At 40.4% G+C, this 19,933-nt stretch overlaps 1 protein-coding gene across 1 annotated transcript in view; it reads left to right on the forward strand.

The window, feature by feature from the left end:
* The window catches only part of pik3c2a (phosphatidylinositol-4-phosphate 3-kinase, catalytic subunit type 2 alpha), a 205,015-nt gene that overhangs the window by 160,942 nt on the left and 24,140 nt on the right, over window positions 1–19,933 (forward strand). The window contains 7 exon segments of the mRNA XM_034175828.1: window positions 231–325; window positions 4,744–4,867; window positions 4,869–4,925; window positions 5,026–5,130; window positions 14,350–14,442; window positions 16,641–16,770; window positions 17,101–17,237. Of these exon segments, the coding sequence (XP_034031719.1) occupies window positions 231–325; window positions 4,744–4,867; window positions 4,869–4,925; window positions 5,026–5,130; window positions 14,350–14,442; window positions 16,641–16,770; window positions 17,101–17,237 (741 nt within the window).

Below are 19,933 nucleotides of genomic sequence, written 5' to 3' on the forward strand. Positions count from 1 at the left end.
ATAAACATATTAGAACTCTTAGCAAAATTTCTGTTGTACCTGCATTAATTGTGAATCCACCAGGTGGAGATTTGCTCCATTTTAAGAACCTTGGAACACAAGGTTGGGACACAAGTAGTAGATTGCTCAAACTGCACTTGATTTCTTCGTTTTTAACCTTTCTCTTCTTAGTCTGAATATGAATTCTTTGACTTACTTGTCCCCCCCCCCCCCCCCCCTTCTGTGTTCAGGCATTAAAATTTGAGTGTCACCTTAAGAATGCCCTAGTCATGTTCCTACTGTCCAGGGCCCAAGGAAACATCAACATCGCCCACTATCTCTACTGGTGAGTCCACACAATACATAAACAGATACCACATGTTGTAACAGATCAGAAAAAAAAAAAAAATAAATCTGAATGAAATAAAAACAAATTTTAGTGCCACAAGATGTCACAATAAAGAACCAGCATCTCGAACAAAAGCAACGGCCTTCCTTCTGCCATTCTTTCCCCCCTCTCCCATTCCATCTTATTTGGCAGAATGAACGTCAGTTACTAGTCAAATCAGAACCGTTTAGCAGCTTGAAGGGCTCTCTGTTTGGGAAAAGGTAATGGACAAGGTCCTCAAGTTGCTCCTGATGTGCAATGAAGCGCCCTCCTTGACAGCACACTGACACCTAGATGTGTGTGTGTGTGTGTGTGTGTGTGTGTGTGTGTGGGGGGGGGGGGGGGGGGGGGGGGGGGGGGATCATTGTGAAGCACATAAACCTTCTTGTTTCAACTGCTCCCATTAGGGGTTGCCACAGCAGACTAGAGATGGAATGTGAGATGGAAACAGAATTGTTTCCATCTCACCCTGTCCTCTGTCATTTCAACTACCTGCTTGTCCTCCCTCAGCACATCCATAAATCTCCTCTTTGGCCTCCCTCTTCTCCTCCTGCCTCCTTTCTCAGTATCCTTCTCCCTATATACCAGGGGTATTCAACTCATTCCAGAAAGGGCTGAGAGGGTGCAGGTTTTCTTTGCAGCCACTGACTCCACCAGGTGATTTCACTGATTATCACTTTGAGCACATGGAATCAGTTAATCGGGATATACCCTGGGTCCCTCCTCTGCACATGTCCAAACCACCTCAATCTCACCTCTCTGACTTTGTCTCCAAACCATCCCACCTGAGCTGTCCTTCTGATGTGTTCATTCCTAATCCTGTCCATTCTCGTCACTCCCAGAGAGAATTGCAGCATCTTCAGCTCTGCCACCTGTCTTTTTGTTCATACCACCGTCTCTAAGACATACAACATAGCTGGTGTCACTACTGTGTTGTCGACTTTCCCCTTCACTCTTGCAGATATTCTTCTGTCCCAAATCACTCCTGCCACCTTTCTCCACCTACTCCACCCTGCCTGCACTCTCTTCTTCATCTTTCTACCACAGTCTCCATTACTTTGGACAGTTTACCCAAAGAATTTAAAGTCATATACCTTAACCACCTCTACTCCTTGTAACTGCAGTATTTCACTGGGCTTCCTAATTCACACATATACACGGTCTTGCTCCTGACTTTCATTCCCCTTCTCTCCAGAGCGTATCTCCAAGCGAGACTCAGCTTGCTCTCTATCACTACACATCACAATGTCATCTGCAAACATCATAGTCCATGGAGACTCCTGTTTGATGTCATCCGTCAACTTGTCAATCACCATTGTGAACAAGAAAGGACTCAGAGCTGATCCTTTGTGTAATCCCACCTCCACCTTGAATGAATCATTCATTCCGACTGTGTATCTCATTGCTGTCACACTATCCTTGTACATATCCTGCACTACCCTCACATACTTGTCTGCCACTACAGATTTCCTCATACAATACCACAAGTCTTCTCTTGGCACCCTGTCATAAGCTTTCTCTAAATCCACAAACAGGCAATGCAACTCCTTCTGACCTTCCTTATACTTATCCATCAGTGCTCTCAGAGCAAATATTGTACCTGTAGTGCTCTTTCTTGGCATGAAACCCTATTACTGCTCACAGATCTTCACCTGTTTTCTAAGCCTAGCTTCTACTGCTCTTTCCCATAACTTTATGCTGTTTGCTGATCAGCTTAATGCCTCTGTAGTTACTGCAGCTCTGCACATTACTCTTGTTTTTAATAATAGGAATCAGCACACTTCATCTCCACTCCTCAGGCATCCTCTAACTTTCCAAAATTTTATTAAACAATCTGGCTCGAAAATCCACTGCCATTTCTCCTAGATATTTCCATACCTCCACCGAAATGTCATCTGAACCAAATACCATCCTCTTCATAGCTGCCCTCACGTCATCCTTACTAATGTCTTGCACTTCCTGATTAAAGGCCCGGTCACACGGCGTTAGCTGAACGAAGGGAAAAAAGTCACAAAGCCACAAATCGGCGAGAAAAAGTGGACAAATGAGCCGGCACTTCTCCCATCACCGAAAAGCCTGTGAGTGCAGAGCGCATAAAAGACCGAAACGAAACTGAAACTAACAAAAGAAAAATGACAGAAACGGCGACTTTGACGCTGTGATCATTTCTGCAGCAAGTCTGTGCTCTCCACAGCCACCTACAGCTGCGGTGTCTTAACAACAGGTTTGTCTTCACCACAATAACGTGCACGCGCACATGCATATTGCAGCCAGAGACAGCTGCACGTGTGTAAATGGTTAAAGTACTTGATCAAACATTCTTGCCGCTATTGTTTCTGTATGAAAACATTGCTTTTTGTCCCACAATGGATGAGTCACGTTCAGCTCGTTTGATCTTAGTTAGTTATTGATCCATTCCAATATCGTCAATGTTCGTGCAAGGCGTTGGACTTGGGAGGTTGGATGAAGTTGGACGACAATCAAATGGAAAGCTGAGGAACCGTCAAGACAGAAAGCAAAACGGAATAGGGAAGAATTGAGGTTGTCGTCGGGATTCATTCACATTTTTCAACTGTTTGAACATTCAGATGAAGTGCCAGCTACAGAAACGAAGCTGTACGACGGTTAAACAATGTCAACGTAAATCCAGATTTCTTGTTTCGTTTTGGCTTCGGTGTCCTTCGTTAGTGCCATGTGACCGGGGCTTTACTATCTCCATATCATCCAGCCTTTTTTCTCTCATTTTCTTCATTCATCAGCTTCACACAATATTCTCTTCGCCTTCTCAACACACACTTGTCAGTACATTACCATCTCCATCTTTTATCACCCTAACTTGCTGCACACCCTTTCCAGCTCGGTCTCTTTGTCTGGCCAATCAGTACAAGTCCTTTTGTCCTTCCTTACTATTGAACGTCTTGTTCAACTCCCTATATCTCCCTATATGCCTTTGTCTTCCCTTTTGCCTCTTCTCTTTTTGCCTTTCGCTTCATCTCCTTGCACTCCTGTGTGCTTTTTTCATCTCTCTGACCATCCAATTCTTTTTTGCCAATCTCTTTCTCCTAATGCTTTCCTGAACATCTTCGTTCCACCACCAAGTCTCTTTGTCTTCTTTCCACTGTTCAGCTGTCACACCCAGTACCTTCCTAGCTGTCTCCCTCACCACATCTGTAGTAATTTTCCAGTTGTCCAAAATTGCTTTCCCTCCCTCCAATAACTCTCTCACCTACTTACTGAATTTCACACAACAGTCTTCCTCCTTCAGCTTCCATCATCTGATCTTTTGTTGAGCTGTGACACTCTTCCTTTTCTTCAATAATAATTCATTATTATTTCTTTGTACATGTGCTGGCCAGTAGAATACCTCACAAGCACAGTTGCAAATGATCATGCAATATTAAAATGATTGTAAAACACAGTTACTCATACTTTGTCACATGTTTCTTAATATATACAGAAAAATCACATGTAAATAGAACCTAGTTATCATATCGTTATTATTAAAGTTGAAAATCATCACATTTAATTTATTTATGAATATTTATCAGGTTTTTTATGATTTTTTTAATGCATTTATGATGCATTAAATGTACCTAAACTTTTGCACATCACTGTATTTCTGCTTATTTCACTCTCATATGACTCAAAGCTGGCTCATGGCACTCTTGCCTTACAGCAAATAGGTCCAGGGTTCAAAACCACCAATGCCCATTTCCTAGTACATCTGGAATTGCATCAGGCAGGAGGGTTCCAACATTTATGATAAATCAAGATACTGAACCATACAAGATCCATTTCACACAGGAGCACCCAAAGCAGGCAGGAAACCAAAAATGGCAAATATGACAACATATTTGCTTTAATCAGGGCTGCCCAAGTCTGTTCCTGCATGTTTTCATGTAACCTGATTATTTAAATTGGGTAGTTTCCAGCTCCTCGTTGGCCGAGTACACATGTCAGAGTTTATTAGCTGTGGGTGGAGCAGGGAGAGTGAAAAAACATCCAAGGTAAGTGTCCTTCAGGAGCAGATTTGGACAGTCCTGTGTTAAATCATACCTCATGCTGATATTCTTACCATTGCTTTGACAAACATTTCATTATTTGTATGTTTGTAGGACCTATATGCAGACACACACACACACACTTTCTCTCGTCCTGTGTGTGTATGGTTCCTCCTTAGCAAACAATTCATCCAGTTGAGTCACAGAAACTTAGGAAGTGGGGTAAAGTTACCATTTGATTTTGCACAATGATCCCGTTGAGTCCTATGTCTTAAAATAATCTCACCGTGACATCATGTAGGTGGACATTTGGAGGAAAGCTAGTAGGTGTTCTTCTTGAAGTCCGCTAAATGTCCGTTGCTGTGGTGACTACAGGCTACTAAAGGACGCTGTGCAGGATCCTGCCTGGGGGCGGCGATATGAGCAGGTGCTGGGCGCTCTGCTCTGTCTTTGTGGGGGGCGGCTGAGGACGGAGCTGGAAAAACAAACCCACCTGGTCACCCCTGCTGGGAGCTGTGGCCGAGAGGGTCAAACAGGCTGGAGGATCTACACGACAGGTCAGTGTCTGAAAACAGATGTTTGTTTGTTTTTAGCTCTGTGGAAGTGGAAAGTGTTTTTTTTTTATATATATATTGTTTTGTTTGTGTGGGTGATTAGATGGCACTGCAGGAAGGCCTTGAAAACATCCAGAACTTTTTCCAGAAGAACAGCTGCCGACTTCCCCTTCGTCCCAGTCTGGTGGCCAAGGAACTGAACATCAAGGTAGCTAACATACACAATTGATCAGAGCAAGAAGGTCTGTCAGTTTATTTAATAGAGGCAGACTTTTACAAACAAACAAAAAACCTGATATATTTCTGATGCATGTATACAGTGCTTATGGCTAATGCTAATTTGAAACATTCATTCGTAGAAAAGCTTTTATAAAAATGAGAAATTAACAGTGGTCATGAAAAGAGATGTATAACATGCATTAAAACATAATATAATAAAATATATAAAAAAAATAACATTTAAAGAAAATAAAGTAAATACAACAAATTATGCAACACGACTGTGCACTCTCCAAGTCCTGTAGTCGCTGTTCACTCAAGACTGTGTAACTGCACATAACTCGAACACCATCATAGTTTGCAGATGACACGACTGTGATTGGGCTCATCTCTCATGGTGACGAGTCGGCCTACAGAGCAGAGGTGCAGAATCTGGTGAGGTGGAGCTCGTCAAACGACCTGTCCCTCATTTCTGGAAAAACCAAAGAGCTGATCTTTGACTTCCACAGATCTAGGGATAAGGAACACACAGCCGTCTTCATCAATGGCCACTGTGTGGAACAAGTCTCATTCTTCAAGTTCCTGGGAACCCACATCTCACACATCCAACACCAAGCTCTGCTGAAGAAGGCCCAACAGTGTCTCTTTTTCCAGAGAATGCCGAGGAAATCTGGTCTTTCTCAGCGTGTCCTGCTCTCCTATTACCGCTGCTCCACAGAGAGCATCCTAACACACTGCATCTGTGTGTGGTTCTGCAGCTGCACTGCAGCAGGCTGAGAGCACTACAGTGGTTGGTGATGAGAGGTGAGAGAACTATCATTGTGCAGCTCCCAAAACTGGAGGACATCTACCTTAAGAAAATGAGGACCATCTGCAAAGACCCCACACACCCGTTCCATAGTCACTTTGAACTGCTGACCCAGGGTACTTTGGAGGGATTTCCAACTGGCTTAGGAGTGCCTTGGGATCCCCCATTAAGACTTGGCCGAGAATAGCAAAGTGTGGGATGAGCTGCTTAGTCTACTGCCAATGCAGCCCGGACCCAGATAAGCAGCAGAAAATGAATGAACAATAAATAAACTAAATACAACAAAATACAATAGAAATTTTTTTTTTTTTTATTTATTTAGTGGAACTCCATTTATAGATTTGAGAGTCAACTTCTTTCATCTCGAAGGATTTGGGGCAGTGTTCACTGAAAGCTGTACCATTTCTATTAATATTGTTATGAGGGACATCTGTAGCAAGGTTTTTAACAGATAGAATAAACAAACTAAATTCATTAGCATCATATACATAATCCAAAATAATGTCTTCCCAATTTTAAGTTCATATTTACAGGTGATATTAACCTTAAGATTTGTAAAGCTATGTAGTTGTTTTCCAATTATGTTACCATTTCATTTGGACTTTGATAAAAGTATACAGTTCTTTAACAACCCATTTTCTCACCCCTTTAAATAATTTCAAATTGGTGTCATTTTAGTATAATCCTTTCTTTAAAAATTGGCAAGCAATGTAATTTAACTCTGAAAACTATGATTTTCTTTATGGCTTTTTACATTGTGTGAATGTATCGCCAACATGAGTGATGCCAAACATCTTATTACATTTATAGGTTGCATTGCAAAATAAAAGAATAAATCGCCCTGACACTCAAGACATTTATACACAGGCATTTGATTGCTACATTATCACAAAGTGAAAGTTCTTTAGATTCAAGTGAATCTTTGATGTATATCAGTACCCCTCCCCCTCTACCCACAGCTCTATGCTTTCCAAAATATTTATATCCAGGGACGTCAGTCATGCGGGTTAAAATTCTGTCATGCAACCATGTTTCCCTAAAGATTAGAGCCAGTTAACAAAGTTCTGATCTTACAGCATTTGAGAACAAGACTTCAAATACGTAGGTGCCCCTGCCAATTGACAGAAAGAGGTTATGCCATCAACCTGTCTCTTTGTAAGTTTCACATTACAGCCCGTGCAATACCACCCAGTACCATCCAAAACCCTGTCGGCCTGTTCTTGAAAAGGACACAGTAAAATCACGCCCCCTAGTGCTTTTCCCTGCACAGTGGAGCCAGCGAGGTTTGTGCAGCTAACAATGTGGATTCTGATGTTGCACTTTGATGCCGCTTTGTGTTGTTTTTAATAGATACTATATTAGTGTTAGTGGGATCTAAATAATTTCCTACATCATTTTACTACAGTAATGTTCCATAAAAAAGAATTTATACCGAAGTGTGGCAACATATCTCATAACACTTTTACTAACTGTGTACTCATTATCATTCAATAACGTTAGCTTTGTAGACATCAATGAGAATTGGAGAAAGCTAGACAGTAAAAGCAAAACTGTCTAGTTTGCTAACGCTAATGCATCGTAGTGTGAAGTAGTTTATAATCGGTGTAATTATACAACAGTGTAGCTTCACATACCTCACCTATATTTATGATAGCAGTCATCGTTGCAGTCCACAAAGTGTCATGCCTCCATGTTAGCTTTGTCATAAGCACAAAAGCATTCATGGAAAGGGAGGGGTGAGATTCTGTTATTAGTTTGGTTGCTGTTTGAAACCTCAACACTAGATGTCATGAGATTCTCTCAGGAGGTTTTCAATGTAAGAGTAGTAAGACGCATTATTTATTATTTATCTTGTTTGTCAAAGTATTAGTGGTATATTAAAAATATTTGTAGTACATTCTGAAATATTATCGAGATGATGGTGTACCAGTGTCAGATTGTCTATAGTGTTATATTAAGAACGGACATCTGGTACCAAAAACCGTAAACCTCTGGCAGATAAAATAACCACAAACCTGACCTTTATGTGACTAATTTTGGTTAACTTTGCTGTTGAACAGGTGACAATGTCTGCCCACCTCCACATTTGTAAAGACAGTGTTGTTAAATTCCTAAATATAGATCCAATTAGACCTGTGAATATTTGCATTTGTTCGATTTACGTCTAGCCACATCAGGGTGTCTTCATTTGTCAGACAAAAAAACTGACTTCTTCTCAGCTGTTTCAGCACAATAAAGCTTTATCTGTTCTGGCATCCAGCAGATGTAATCTTCTGTCATAAAGGAATATAATGCTTCTTGATAGGTGAGCTATTTCAAAGAAAACTTCAAAGACATGAGTAGATCCTATTTAGTACTGTGACCTTAGATGCAACTGCTGGAAAATGTCAGAAAGAAAAATTAAGCATGACATGATGCCGCCGTAGGAGGTCACTTCATAGAGAAATACTTACCATACGGCATAACTGCAGTAAGATCATGTGTGTTGCTGAGATGAGACCACTTTACAGTTCAAACATGTTCAAAACTTCTGCAATGCAACTGTTGCCATATTGCAAAGCATTACATACATGTTATTTTAGACAGAGGAACACTGGGAAGCAGAGACGCACGCATGTGTTTGACATGTAATGACACATTCACTGTTGCCAAATCCATGGGCTTTCTAAAGAAATTGTATGAGGTAGAGATACATGTTTTCTGTTGAAATAAGGAAAGGGAGCAGCTGAAAGAAAGTAGAAGCCTGTGGGCCTCGACAAGACTTGACTTTCAAAGTTTACACATGAAGGTGTTGACAGCCACAGAGCCCCAGAGTGGCCACAGAGGGAGGTTTGATAGGTATATAATGTATGTATGGATGTGACAGACTGGCGTCCTGTCCAGGGTGAACCCCGCCTCACGCCCTGTGACTGCTGGGATAGGCTCCAGCCCCCCAAGACCCTTAATTGGAGTAAGCAGTTGAAGATAAGTGAGTGAGTGATAATGTATAGCTCTCAAAAAACTTGTGCATGTGCACAACATATAAATTGTTCCCTCGCTTTCATTAAATTGAGACGAGTAATTCAATAACTTTGGCATACGGCCAAGACGTTCTGCCCAACATCTGCATTTGCATATCTCTCGGCAAATAACACCTGACAAGTGACAAAGTGACAAAGTTTTTTTATTTGGCAACACAAAATATTCAAATAGAAAAAAAATGAACAATTCCACAAACAAACACAGACAAAACTAGTGAGTCCGAAAGGGTGTGGGCTGAAGCAAAGCTTATTGGCGCCCACCCCTGCTAGTACAAGTCCAACAATTCTAATCAGTCATATTTACATAAATACAAATTCACTACTACATGTCGACACACAGACATACACATCAATATACTATTCACTTATAATTATATTTATATAGTACCAGATCACAAGAAAGTCGAATCAAGGCACTTTACGCCAGTAAGGACTAACCTTACCAACCCCCAGAGCAAGCACTATGCAACTGTGGTGAGGAAAAACTCCCTATAAGGAAGAAACCTCAAGCAGACCAGGATCTTGGGGGTGACCCTCTGCTTGGGCTGTGCCATATATACCTATATACATACGTATATACTTTACAAACATAAATATATACATACATATACACAGTCACTTATATACATATACATATACACCTACCCATATCTATATATCTACATACGCATATACATACCCACACATTCAAATATACAATAAGTCCCACTTATAAATTGAACATTCCATATAAATCAAATTATATTGCTTCTTTATGATACTTAGACATAATGTTCTTTTTGAGTAGTTTCTTAAATCTTACTAAGGTACTACTCATTCTAACCTCTGTTGAACATTTGTTCCATTTCCTCACCCCAACCACAGACACACAAAAACCCTTTACATTTGTTCTTACTGGTGGTTTCATAAAAATTGCACAACCTCTTAAACTATATCTGGATTCCCTCAATTGGAACAGACTCTGGACATGTCTCGGTAAGGCTTGGTTTTTCACTCGAAATAAAGTTTGAATTGTAATGTAATCGACCAAATCTATGAATTTTAATAAATTTAAAGACACAAATAGAGTATGAGTTGGTTCACGATATTGTTTATTGCAGATGATTCGTATGGCTCGTTTTTGCAAAAGGAATATTGGATTGGTATTTGATTTGTAAGTGTTTCCCCATGACTCAACACAATATGTCATATATGGTACCATCAGAGAATGATATAAAGTAAGTAACCCTTCTTGCGGCAGTAGGTCTTTGGCATTATACAAAATGGCTATAGTTTTTGACAATTTTGATTTCACATAATTTATATGTGGTTTCCAGCTAAGTTTATTATCAATTATAACACCTAAAAATTTATTCTGTTACTAACTCAATTTCCTTATTGTTTATAGTTAAATTTTTACATTTGGGTGCCTGTTTATTTTCAAATATAATACATTTAGTTTTCCCAAGGTTGAGTGACAACTTATTAGCGTCAAACCAACCTTAAATTTTTCCAGTTCTTTCTTCACTATGTCCAGAAGCTGTTCAAGATTTTCACCGCTACAGAACACAGTTGTATCATCCGCAAAAAGGACACATCTCAGTGAACTCGACACCCAACTTATATCATTTATATAGATTATAAACAACAAAGGACCCAGCACTGAGCCTTGCGGCACCCCACATGTGACATCCCTGAGTTCAGAATTTGTATTATTGAATTGAACATACTGAAATCTGCCTTGTAAATAACTAGCTATCCATTCATATGCCAGACCTCTGATTCCATATTTCTGCAATTTAATTAATAGTATTCCATGGTTAATTGTGTCAAACGCTTTCTGTAAATAAAAAAAAACCACCTATTGTGTATTGTTTATTGTCAGTTGCAGTTGCTATACTTTCCACAAAGTCCATCAAAGCATGTGATGTAGTTCGAGACCTTCTGAATCCATATTGTTCTTCACAAATGATGTTATGCTTCAGTAAATAATCATTTAATCTTTTAGCAAATATTTTTCCAAAATTTTGGAAAATTGTGGCAGGAGTGATATAGGTCTATAATTAGAAAATGTGTGTTTGTCACCAGTTTTAAACAGAGGAATTACTTTGGTTATTTTCATTTGAGAAGGAAATTTACCAGTACTTAGTGACATATTGCAAATATAATTGAACGGTTTTACTATACAATCAATAACTTTTTTTAATAAAGCCATATCCAAATTATTAAAATCAGTCGATTTCTTACTTTTTGAACCATGAACCAGATCCAGTATTTCCCTTTCATGAGTACCACCAATGAACATTGAAACAGATTTGTTAAACGTTGAATTATTTACCCAGAGGTTATCAGTTGATGAGTCAGTTTTACTGTCAAGATTTTTACCCACATTAACGAAGTATTCATTAAAATGTTCAGCAATAGACTCGTCGTTATCAATCGTGATGTAGTTGTTACTCTGAAAAAATGAAGGATAATCTCTAGTTACTCTATTCTTTTTTACTATTTCGTTTAATATGTTCCATGTGTTTTTGATGTTATTTCTATTTTTGACAAGTAACTCATTATATTTTTTTACTGAGTCTCATGATATTGATTAACTTATTCTTATATGTTTTATACTTACTTTCAGCTTCCTTAGTTCATAGTTTTATGAATTGTTTATATAGTACGTTTTTCTTTTTACATGCCCTCTGAAGCCCCTTAGTTATCCATGGTTTGTTGCTATATTGATTTCTATATATTTTGTCAACAAATGGACAGTGTTTATTATACAAACTGGAAAAATGGAAATGAAGCATCATATGACCTGTCAACATCATCAACAAAAACATCTGACCAATTCTGGCTTGATAAATCCTCCCTTAAATTATCAATTGTTTCAGGTGTTACTTTTCTACTCATGAATTTAATATTGCTTCGATACATACAACAACCCTCCAATGCAAAGACTGAGAAAACTGGCAAGTGATCACTGATATCACTGACCAGTAGTCCCCCACTAAGATTACCGGATATAACGTTAGTTAAAATATTGTCAATGAGAGTTGTTGTATCCATAGTTATTCTGCTAGGATGAATGATGGTTGGAAACAGTCCTAAACAGTACAAGGTGTTTATAAATGAGGTAATTTGTGGATGATTGTGAGGGTTTAAAAAATCTATATTGAAATCTCCACAGACAAATAAATGCTTATTTCTGTTGATTTTGTTGTACATTCCTAAGATAATGTCTTCAAAGGTGTCAATATTTGTCCCAGGAGCTCTGTAAATGCAACTAACAACTATGTTTTTGGAGTTTATAGATGTAATTTCTATGGTAACACATTCCATGATGTTGTCCACTTTAAATGACATGTTAATGAGTTTACAGTTATAATCTGACTTTACAAACAATGCAACGCCTCCGCCCCTTCTTGTCTGCCTATTAACCAGGAACAATTCATAACCATCAAGATATACCAGATCTTTATTATCCTCATTTAACCCTGTTTCTGAAATTGCAATAACTGAAAAACGTTTTTTGGATGTTTTCAAACAATCATTAATAGTGGACAGATTACGAGAAAGACTTCTGCTGTTGAAATGTATAATTGAAAAATCTTCATCATTGATTTTATAATTTTTGAATTGTTCTTCTGTAAAATATTTGCACTGTCTCACAATATTCTCACTGAAAAAGGTATCAGGATCATTTTCAGATTCGAAGGAGTGGTTAGCAGAGTTATTATAATTAAATGTATCTAGACAGAGCTCCTGGGCAGAAATAAACAGATCATTATCGTTAGTCATTATGTCTCTCTTGTCTCCGGGTGTAGATGATGTGGATGAGTGGGTTGCTCCAGTCTGCATCATGGTGCTGTGATGTGTTTGAGTCCTCATACCTATTGTTCATATTTGTCCAGCTCCTCGATGTTCCTTATTGCCATAACCTTTGCTTGTTCTGGTGATCCATTCAGTTTGATGAATATTTTACAGTTTGAAGTCCATGTGTGCTGGATTTTTCCCTGTTTCTTTAAGAAGCGTGCTTTCCTGGCGATGTCGGCATTCCGTTTGGTGAGATGTTTATTGATGAATACGTTTGTCCCTTTCAGTTTTCTTCCTTGTTTTAACAGTGCTGTTTTGTGTTTTCTGTTGATGAATCTCATGATGACGGTTCGTTTATCACCATCATTTCTCCGGGGCAGAGGGTGGCACGCTTCAATGTTATTTAAATCCATTTCTATACCTTTAGATAGGAGGAAATCAGCAACCTGTTTTTCCACAGAGCTTACCTCTGTTCACTGGGATCCCCTCCGCTCTCATCTGTTACCGCCCGTGCGTGGGACCGTGGTTTGATGTGAAGACCTGTGATGATGACGTTGTTGATTCTGGTGTACTGCTCCAATTCAGCCACTCTATTTTCCAGCTGCACCAGATGCCGGTCTTTCTCGGCGTTCTGGAGCCATAATACCTTCACCTCCTCCACCAGATCCATGATTGATTTCTGTTGCTGCTTCACAACAGAAATCTCCTCTGATAGAAAGTCCAGAGATTTTTTAATATCGTCACCTTCCTCCGCTGTCAGAACCTTCTTAGGCCCCATGGTCGGCTTATGGGCAGCTTGACGATCGCCGATGTTAACAGCCTGCGTTTGTCACCGGGATGGATCTGCACTGCGCTGGTGCTGCACGGCCTCGGTGTTTCCGCGCTGATGGATCCGCGGTGGCTGCATGAGGCCTCGGGGAAGCGACACTCGTGATGCGCGGCTTTAATGACGCAGCGCGCGGCCTCAGTGAATTCACCACGTTGGGTGGGCCTCAGACGTTGTTGCTGTCCAGTCGCGGGGCTAAGTTGCCGGTTGAGGTGGTATTCCCACTGTCCGGGTTGGCAAACACCGGCGTGGCAGATGGCAACTACAAACACCACCTCAGAAAACTCAGGTACAAACTTTTTGCAGCTCGCTCTGACGACACGCAGCTCTGAGAGAGTGACGACACCTCATCTATGGTCAATAAATGTTCTTCTGTTTCCACAATTGGCACAGCACAGAAACTAATTACATGTGGGAACTAATAAATCTAATTCAATGAACAAATTGTATCTTTTAGTTTTCCAGCCCCCAGTACAGTAAAATGTGTTATTTGTTTCTCTGTCACTTTGGAACACTGCATGAACCATGAGTGGGACTACAACCTGTTGCACAGCTCTCACTCTCCTCCTCCTCTGATATTTGCCCCCAAACACTGCAACATGTACACGGTTATTCTGCAGAAGGCACATGCATGACAGTGTGTTTATCATACGGCACTATTACATTGTATTATCACGTAGTGCATGACGAGCTTAAGCTTCTGAGTGACACCTAAACTGGTTGTAAATCAGAATAAATCACACAGTGTCTTTGTTTGTTTGTGTGCAGGCCTGCTCCTTTTTTAACTCCAATGCAGTACCCCTGAAGCTGGCTTTGGTCAATGCTGACCCCCTGGGAGAAGAAATCAATGTCATGTTCAAGGTACACCCAATACAAAAGGAAGCTTGCAAACAGCATATGAGCAAGTGCACATTCAAACCCTGTGCTAACTGCAGCCCTTAAATATAAAATTCATTATTTATGGATGCACAATCCTGAACTGTCCAGTAGGTGGCCGACAGGCCTGTGGTATTTTATGTGAGCCAAATTCGTGTTTTCAAGTGATCTAGTACATCGAAGCTACTCACCATCACATCACTTCATCATTATCTGTTCTTTTAATGACAAAGTCAAAGTCAGTAAACAACACAGATGAACGAACAAGGAAGATGTAAATAATGCAACTAATCCCTGTTCACTCATTTTTTAACACTAACGCAAATTATTTCAGAACAGTTGATGACATATTGGCACCCCTTTAGCACAGCACGTGTTGTCCTCCTTTTGACAGACCCAGGAACAATGTTTTGAAACTTGGGTGTTGCATATGTTTCAAAGCATGTGAAGTTTGCAGTAGTGAAACTGCAGTAGTAGTACTAGCTGACCTAATTAAACCCTACGTACCGGCCCGTGCTTTGCATTCTCAAGGTGCAGGACTCCTTAGTGTCCCTAGGGTGAATAAAAAGTCTGCGGGTCACAGAGCTTTCTCTTATCATGCCCCTGTTCTGTGGAATGATCTCCCTGTGTCAATAAAACGGTCACATTCTGTGAAGACTTTCAAGTCCAGACTTAAGACGCACTTATTTTCCCTTTTGTATGGCTAACATACTGATATCGTATGTTTCTATGCTTTTACTCATTTCATTCATGTTATTAGGAAACGGAGCGGGCCGTGGCCTCAACTTTATCTAAATTCTGGGTCTTTTAGTGAAGCTTCGGGCTCGTGGCCGGCGATCACCTTAGTATTTCCTGTTTTTCTTGTTGCTTAATGCTGACACACTGTATTTGTCTTTCTGTTGCTTGATTCTGCTTTTTCTCTTTTCTCTCTGAGGTACAGCTCCTTCCAGAGATGGGTGTGGTATCTGTTCCAGAAACCATCCTGTGCACCGGCAACATTTCCTGTATGTTCGTTTTGTGAATTGTTTTGGAATTTGTGTTTGTAGCATGGCCCAAGCAGAGGGTCACCCCTTTGAGTCTGGTCTGCTTGAGGTTTCTTCCGCAGAGGGAGTTTTTCCTTAACACTGTTGCTCTGGGGGTTGGTAAGGTTAGACCTTACTTGTGTGAAGCGCCTTGAGGCAACCATGTTGTGATTTGGCGCTATATAAATGAAAATAAATTGAAATTGTGAAGTGATGTTTTGGTATCATCTCCAGCCACACATTCTTTAATTACAGTTTTATTTTACTGTTCTCTCATGTATTTCATGCTGTATTTGTCGATGTTGTGGGCCACATGTTTCTCCGTGTGGTTGTGACCTTGAGCTGTTAGATGGCACACACGTAAAGACAGGGGCCAAGAGGTGGGGTGCTGTGATGAGCACAATGTTGATCAGGTGTCACATGGACTGCTGAAGAGTTTTTCCACACTGTTTGATTTATTGGAGGAAATCTGTTCATAAAATTTTCCAGAAATTTGGCATAAACAATGGTTGGGGGACTGTCTGGTCAGGGTAAGTTGAACTTTGTCAGTGAAACCCAAGAAGGGCCACAAAAAAAGCCATTTTTCACACTGTTTGATTTATTACACGAAATCTGTTCATAGGGCAGCACGGTGGTTTTCTGGTCAGCACTGTTGCCTCACAGTGAGAAGGTCCCAGGTTCACTGTTGACCTCAGCCTTTCTGTATTGAGTTTGCATGTTCTCCCCGTGTGTGTTAGTTCCCTCCAGGTGTTCTGGCTTCCTCCCACTTTCAGAGACAGGCAGGTTCAATGAATCAGCAACTTTAAATTAACATTACAAGGCAGCAGCCTGCCATGCCTCACCTTGGATTGCGCAATCACTGGGCTAACTGCTGGGATGCTATGTCGTGAGACTCTGTATGTTGGCATTAAATTGTCAAACACTTTGGCTGTATGAACTTAAATTCCATAGTTTAGCTGATGTACATAATGTACAGTGTTTTTTGTCAACAGCTGTATGTGTGTGTAACATGTTTCGTGTGCTGAGCGATCACAAACGGCTTGCAAAAAGGCACAAAGTGAGGCACACAGGTCTCCAGCCTCATGGTAGACTTTAATATTGACTATTGCGAAGTTACCGGCCCTGCTGTGGCGTGTGTGCGTGCATGCATGCGTGTGTCAGGTGGGAGAAGACCTGAGGCAGGACATGCTGGCTCTTCAGATGATCCGCATCATGGACCGCATCTGGCTGCAGGAAGGCCTAGACCTCCGCATCGTCAACTTCAAATGCATCTCTACTGGAAAGGACAAAGGTAACACTCCACATCGTCACCGCTGAGCAAAAGTAGGTGTAAGATCCGGGCTTTAATTTTTAAGAGTTTCAGCAAATGATGATCAGTCAAAATCACCAATTTTCAAATGTAGTTCTATAATTCTGATATGGGAAGTTTCTGGCCACAAAGTGTTGGTTTGTATTTCTGCTGTTGTAGACGGAGCCACAGTCTCTGTTGTTGTTGTCAACACATTAATTCGTAAATGTTAGTCTAATTTGACATGCTCTACCAAGCGTGGCAGAAGAACGGTGAACTTCTGAACTGGATGTTGTGGTCTTCAGAGTAAATAAAGTGTGTGATGTCATCCAGGTATGGTGCAGCTGGTACCTTCATCTGATACTCTGAGAAAAATCCAGGTGGAGTACGGCGTGACTGGGTCTTTTAAGGACAAACCGCTAGCTGAGTGGCTCCGCAAGTACAACCCTGCTGAGGACGAGTATGAGAAGGTACACACGTCCACAGTGCATGTGCATGCCTGTGGGTGCATGCAGTTACAGCTGTTCTGTTACTATGACCACTCCAAGTACACAACGCAAACATTGAAACATGTAGCCCAGTCCTATCGCCTGTCTGCGTTTGACAGGTTTGTGTGTAATGCACACTAAGTCACCGCAGTTTTGATAAGAAAAACTAAACAAATGTATTTTTGTCTTGTTAAATGCCAAATATTTATTCAATTTTTAAAATGACATTATTAATAATGATGATGTTATTTTAGGGCAGAAGGTAGTGGTGTGACAGATCATAGTTGATCCATGATCCATACAGACTGCCCCCCACAGTTGGGCACATATTAGAACCGCGGATTAATTGCAAAGTTTACATAGTGTCGGACACAGTTTTATTGTTATGGTAAATTGAAATGCAACATTTGAGTGAAGTGGCAGGTATGCATTCACGTGAACGAAGCTTGTTAAAAACAAACAGTATCTGCTGTCCATGTACTGTGTGTGTGTGTGTGTGTGTGTGTGTGTGTGTGTGTGTGTGTGTGTGTGTGTGTGTGTGTGTGTGTTGTGTGTGTGTGTGTGTGTGTGTGAGAGAGAGGGAGAGAGTCAGTGGTGGGCACAGTTCAGCTAGCAGATTATTATCAAAGGTAATCTTTTTGCTATCAGATTAGCTTTTCAGATAAAGTTTAAAACCATCATTGGACCAATTATCTTCCTATAAATTTAGTTCTGATAACTTTCAGTCCAATAACATTTTTTTTGCTGGTAAAGTTTAACAGATAAAAATGTTTGTAAATCCTAAAATCAAACATTTTAGTCCCTTTCCTGTGTGTTTATAGCCATGGAGCAGTTGCTGTCTGTCACTTGCTGATGACATCATCATTAAGCGCAAAACGTGATTGGCCGGTCAACGCAGGGAGCATTGTGGGTAGTGTAGTTCATGTTCACTTTGGACGTTACAGTGACTTGTCCACTCAATACAAAAACAAAACAGACTAATTTTAACATTATTTTATTTCTTTGTGGCTGTAATTTAATCGCCAAGACTCGGTGGGGGAGAGGAGCTCTCATGGCGCAGTTGTGTGTACTGAGGAGGGACTTTTCTTCATGTTTAGTCACTGTTTTGGAGTTTAAAAAGGATGCTTTATGTGGATTTTTTTCTTCAAATGAATCCCACTGAAACTAACAGTTACGAATTTATATTTATTACGTGTATTTTATTCTGCCAATCATTGAATTAATGGATGTATTTTGGTTGTTTAAGCCGCAGGGTTCAAAAAAAGCAGCAGCCTTTAGGCTGTAAATGACGGTGTATCTAATACTGAGATAAACTGTGACTTCTAATTCTGTGTTTTACTGCTTTTGAAAGATGATGACAGTGTTTGGGGTTCATTTTTTTTATTTATTCATTTTTCGTGTGTTCTTTGTGTTTGTGATCCTTGAATTTACCCAGTAGTCCCTGCCTCGCTTAATGTGAAACTGGTTTATCAGAAGCCGACAGTGTAATATGATGTGGTCGCGTCCGAATCAATACTAATAGTTATCGGTTATCTGTAATAAAGATAACTTTTTTAGCAGTTTCTCGGTTTATCGTTATAAAAGAAAACGTTTCAGTTATCTGATTAATGGTTATCAAAGCCAATTTTTTGGTTATCTGTGCCCACCACTGGTAAGAGTAAAAAGTAGTGCGCACACTCCACTTAATGAGCCTGAATCATCCTCTGCTCACGTTGTAATGTACGATGCATCCAGAAAGTATTCACAGCGCTTCATTTTTTTTTCCCACATTTTATGTTACAGCCTTATTCCAAAATGGAGTAAATTCATTTTTTCTTTCAACATTCTACTCCCAACACCCCATAATGACAACATGAAAAAAGTTTTTTTTTTTTTTTTAACAAATTTATTAAAAAAAAAAAAAAAAAGAAAAAGTCACATGTACATAAGTATTCGCACTCTTTCATCGATACTTTGTTGATGCACCTTTGGCAGCAATTACGACCTCAGGTCCTCTTGAATATGATGCTACAAGCTTGGTGCACCTATCTTTGGGCAGTTTTGTCTATTCCTCTTTGCAGCACCTCTCAAGCTCCATCAGGTTGGATGGGGAGTGTTGGTGCACAGCCATTTTCAGATCTCTCCAGAGATGTTCAATCAGATTCAGATCTGGGCTCTGGCTGGGCCACTTAAGGACATTCATAGAGTTGTCCTGAAGCCACGCCTTTGATATCTTGGCTGTGTGCTTTGGGTCAATGTCCTGCTGAAAGATGAACCGTCGCCCCAGTCTGAGGTCAAGAGCGCTCTGGAGCAGGTTTTCATCCAGGATGTCTATGTACATTGCTGCATTCATCCTTCCCTCAATTCTGACTAGTCTCCCTGTTCCTTTCACTGAAATACATCCCACAACATGATGCTGCCACCACCATGCTTCACTGTCGGGATGGAGCCTGGTTTCCTCCAAACATAACACCTGGCATTCACACCAAAGAGTTCAGTCTTTGCGTCGTCAGACCAGAGAGGTCTACAGATGATTCCTTTGACTTCATGCTTGGTTTGTGCTCTGACATGCACTGTCAGCTGTGGGACCTTTACCTGAAGACAGGTGTGTACCTTTCCAAATCATGTACAATCAACTGAATTTACCCCAGGTGGACTCCAATTAAGCTGCAGAAATATCTCAAGGATGATCAGTGGAA

The sequence above is a fragment of the Thalassophryne amazonica genome, chromosome 8, assembly GCF_902500255.1.
Source record: "Thalassophryne amazonica chromosome 8, fThaAma1.1, whole genome shotgun sequence".
NCBI lineage: Eukaryota > Metazoa > Chordata > Actinopteri > Batrachoidiformes > Batrachoididae > Thalassophryne > Thalassophryne amazonica.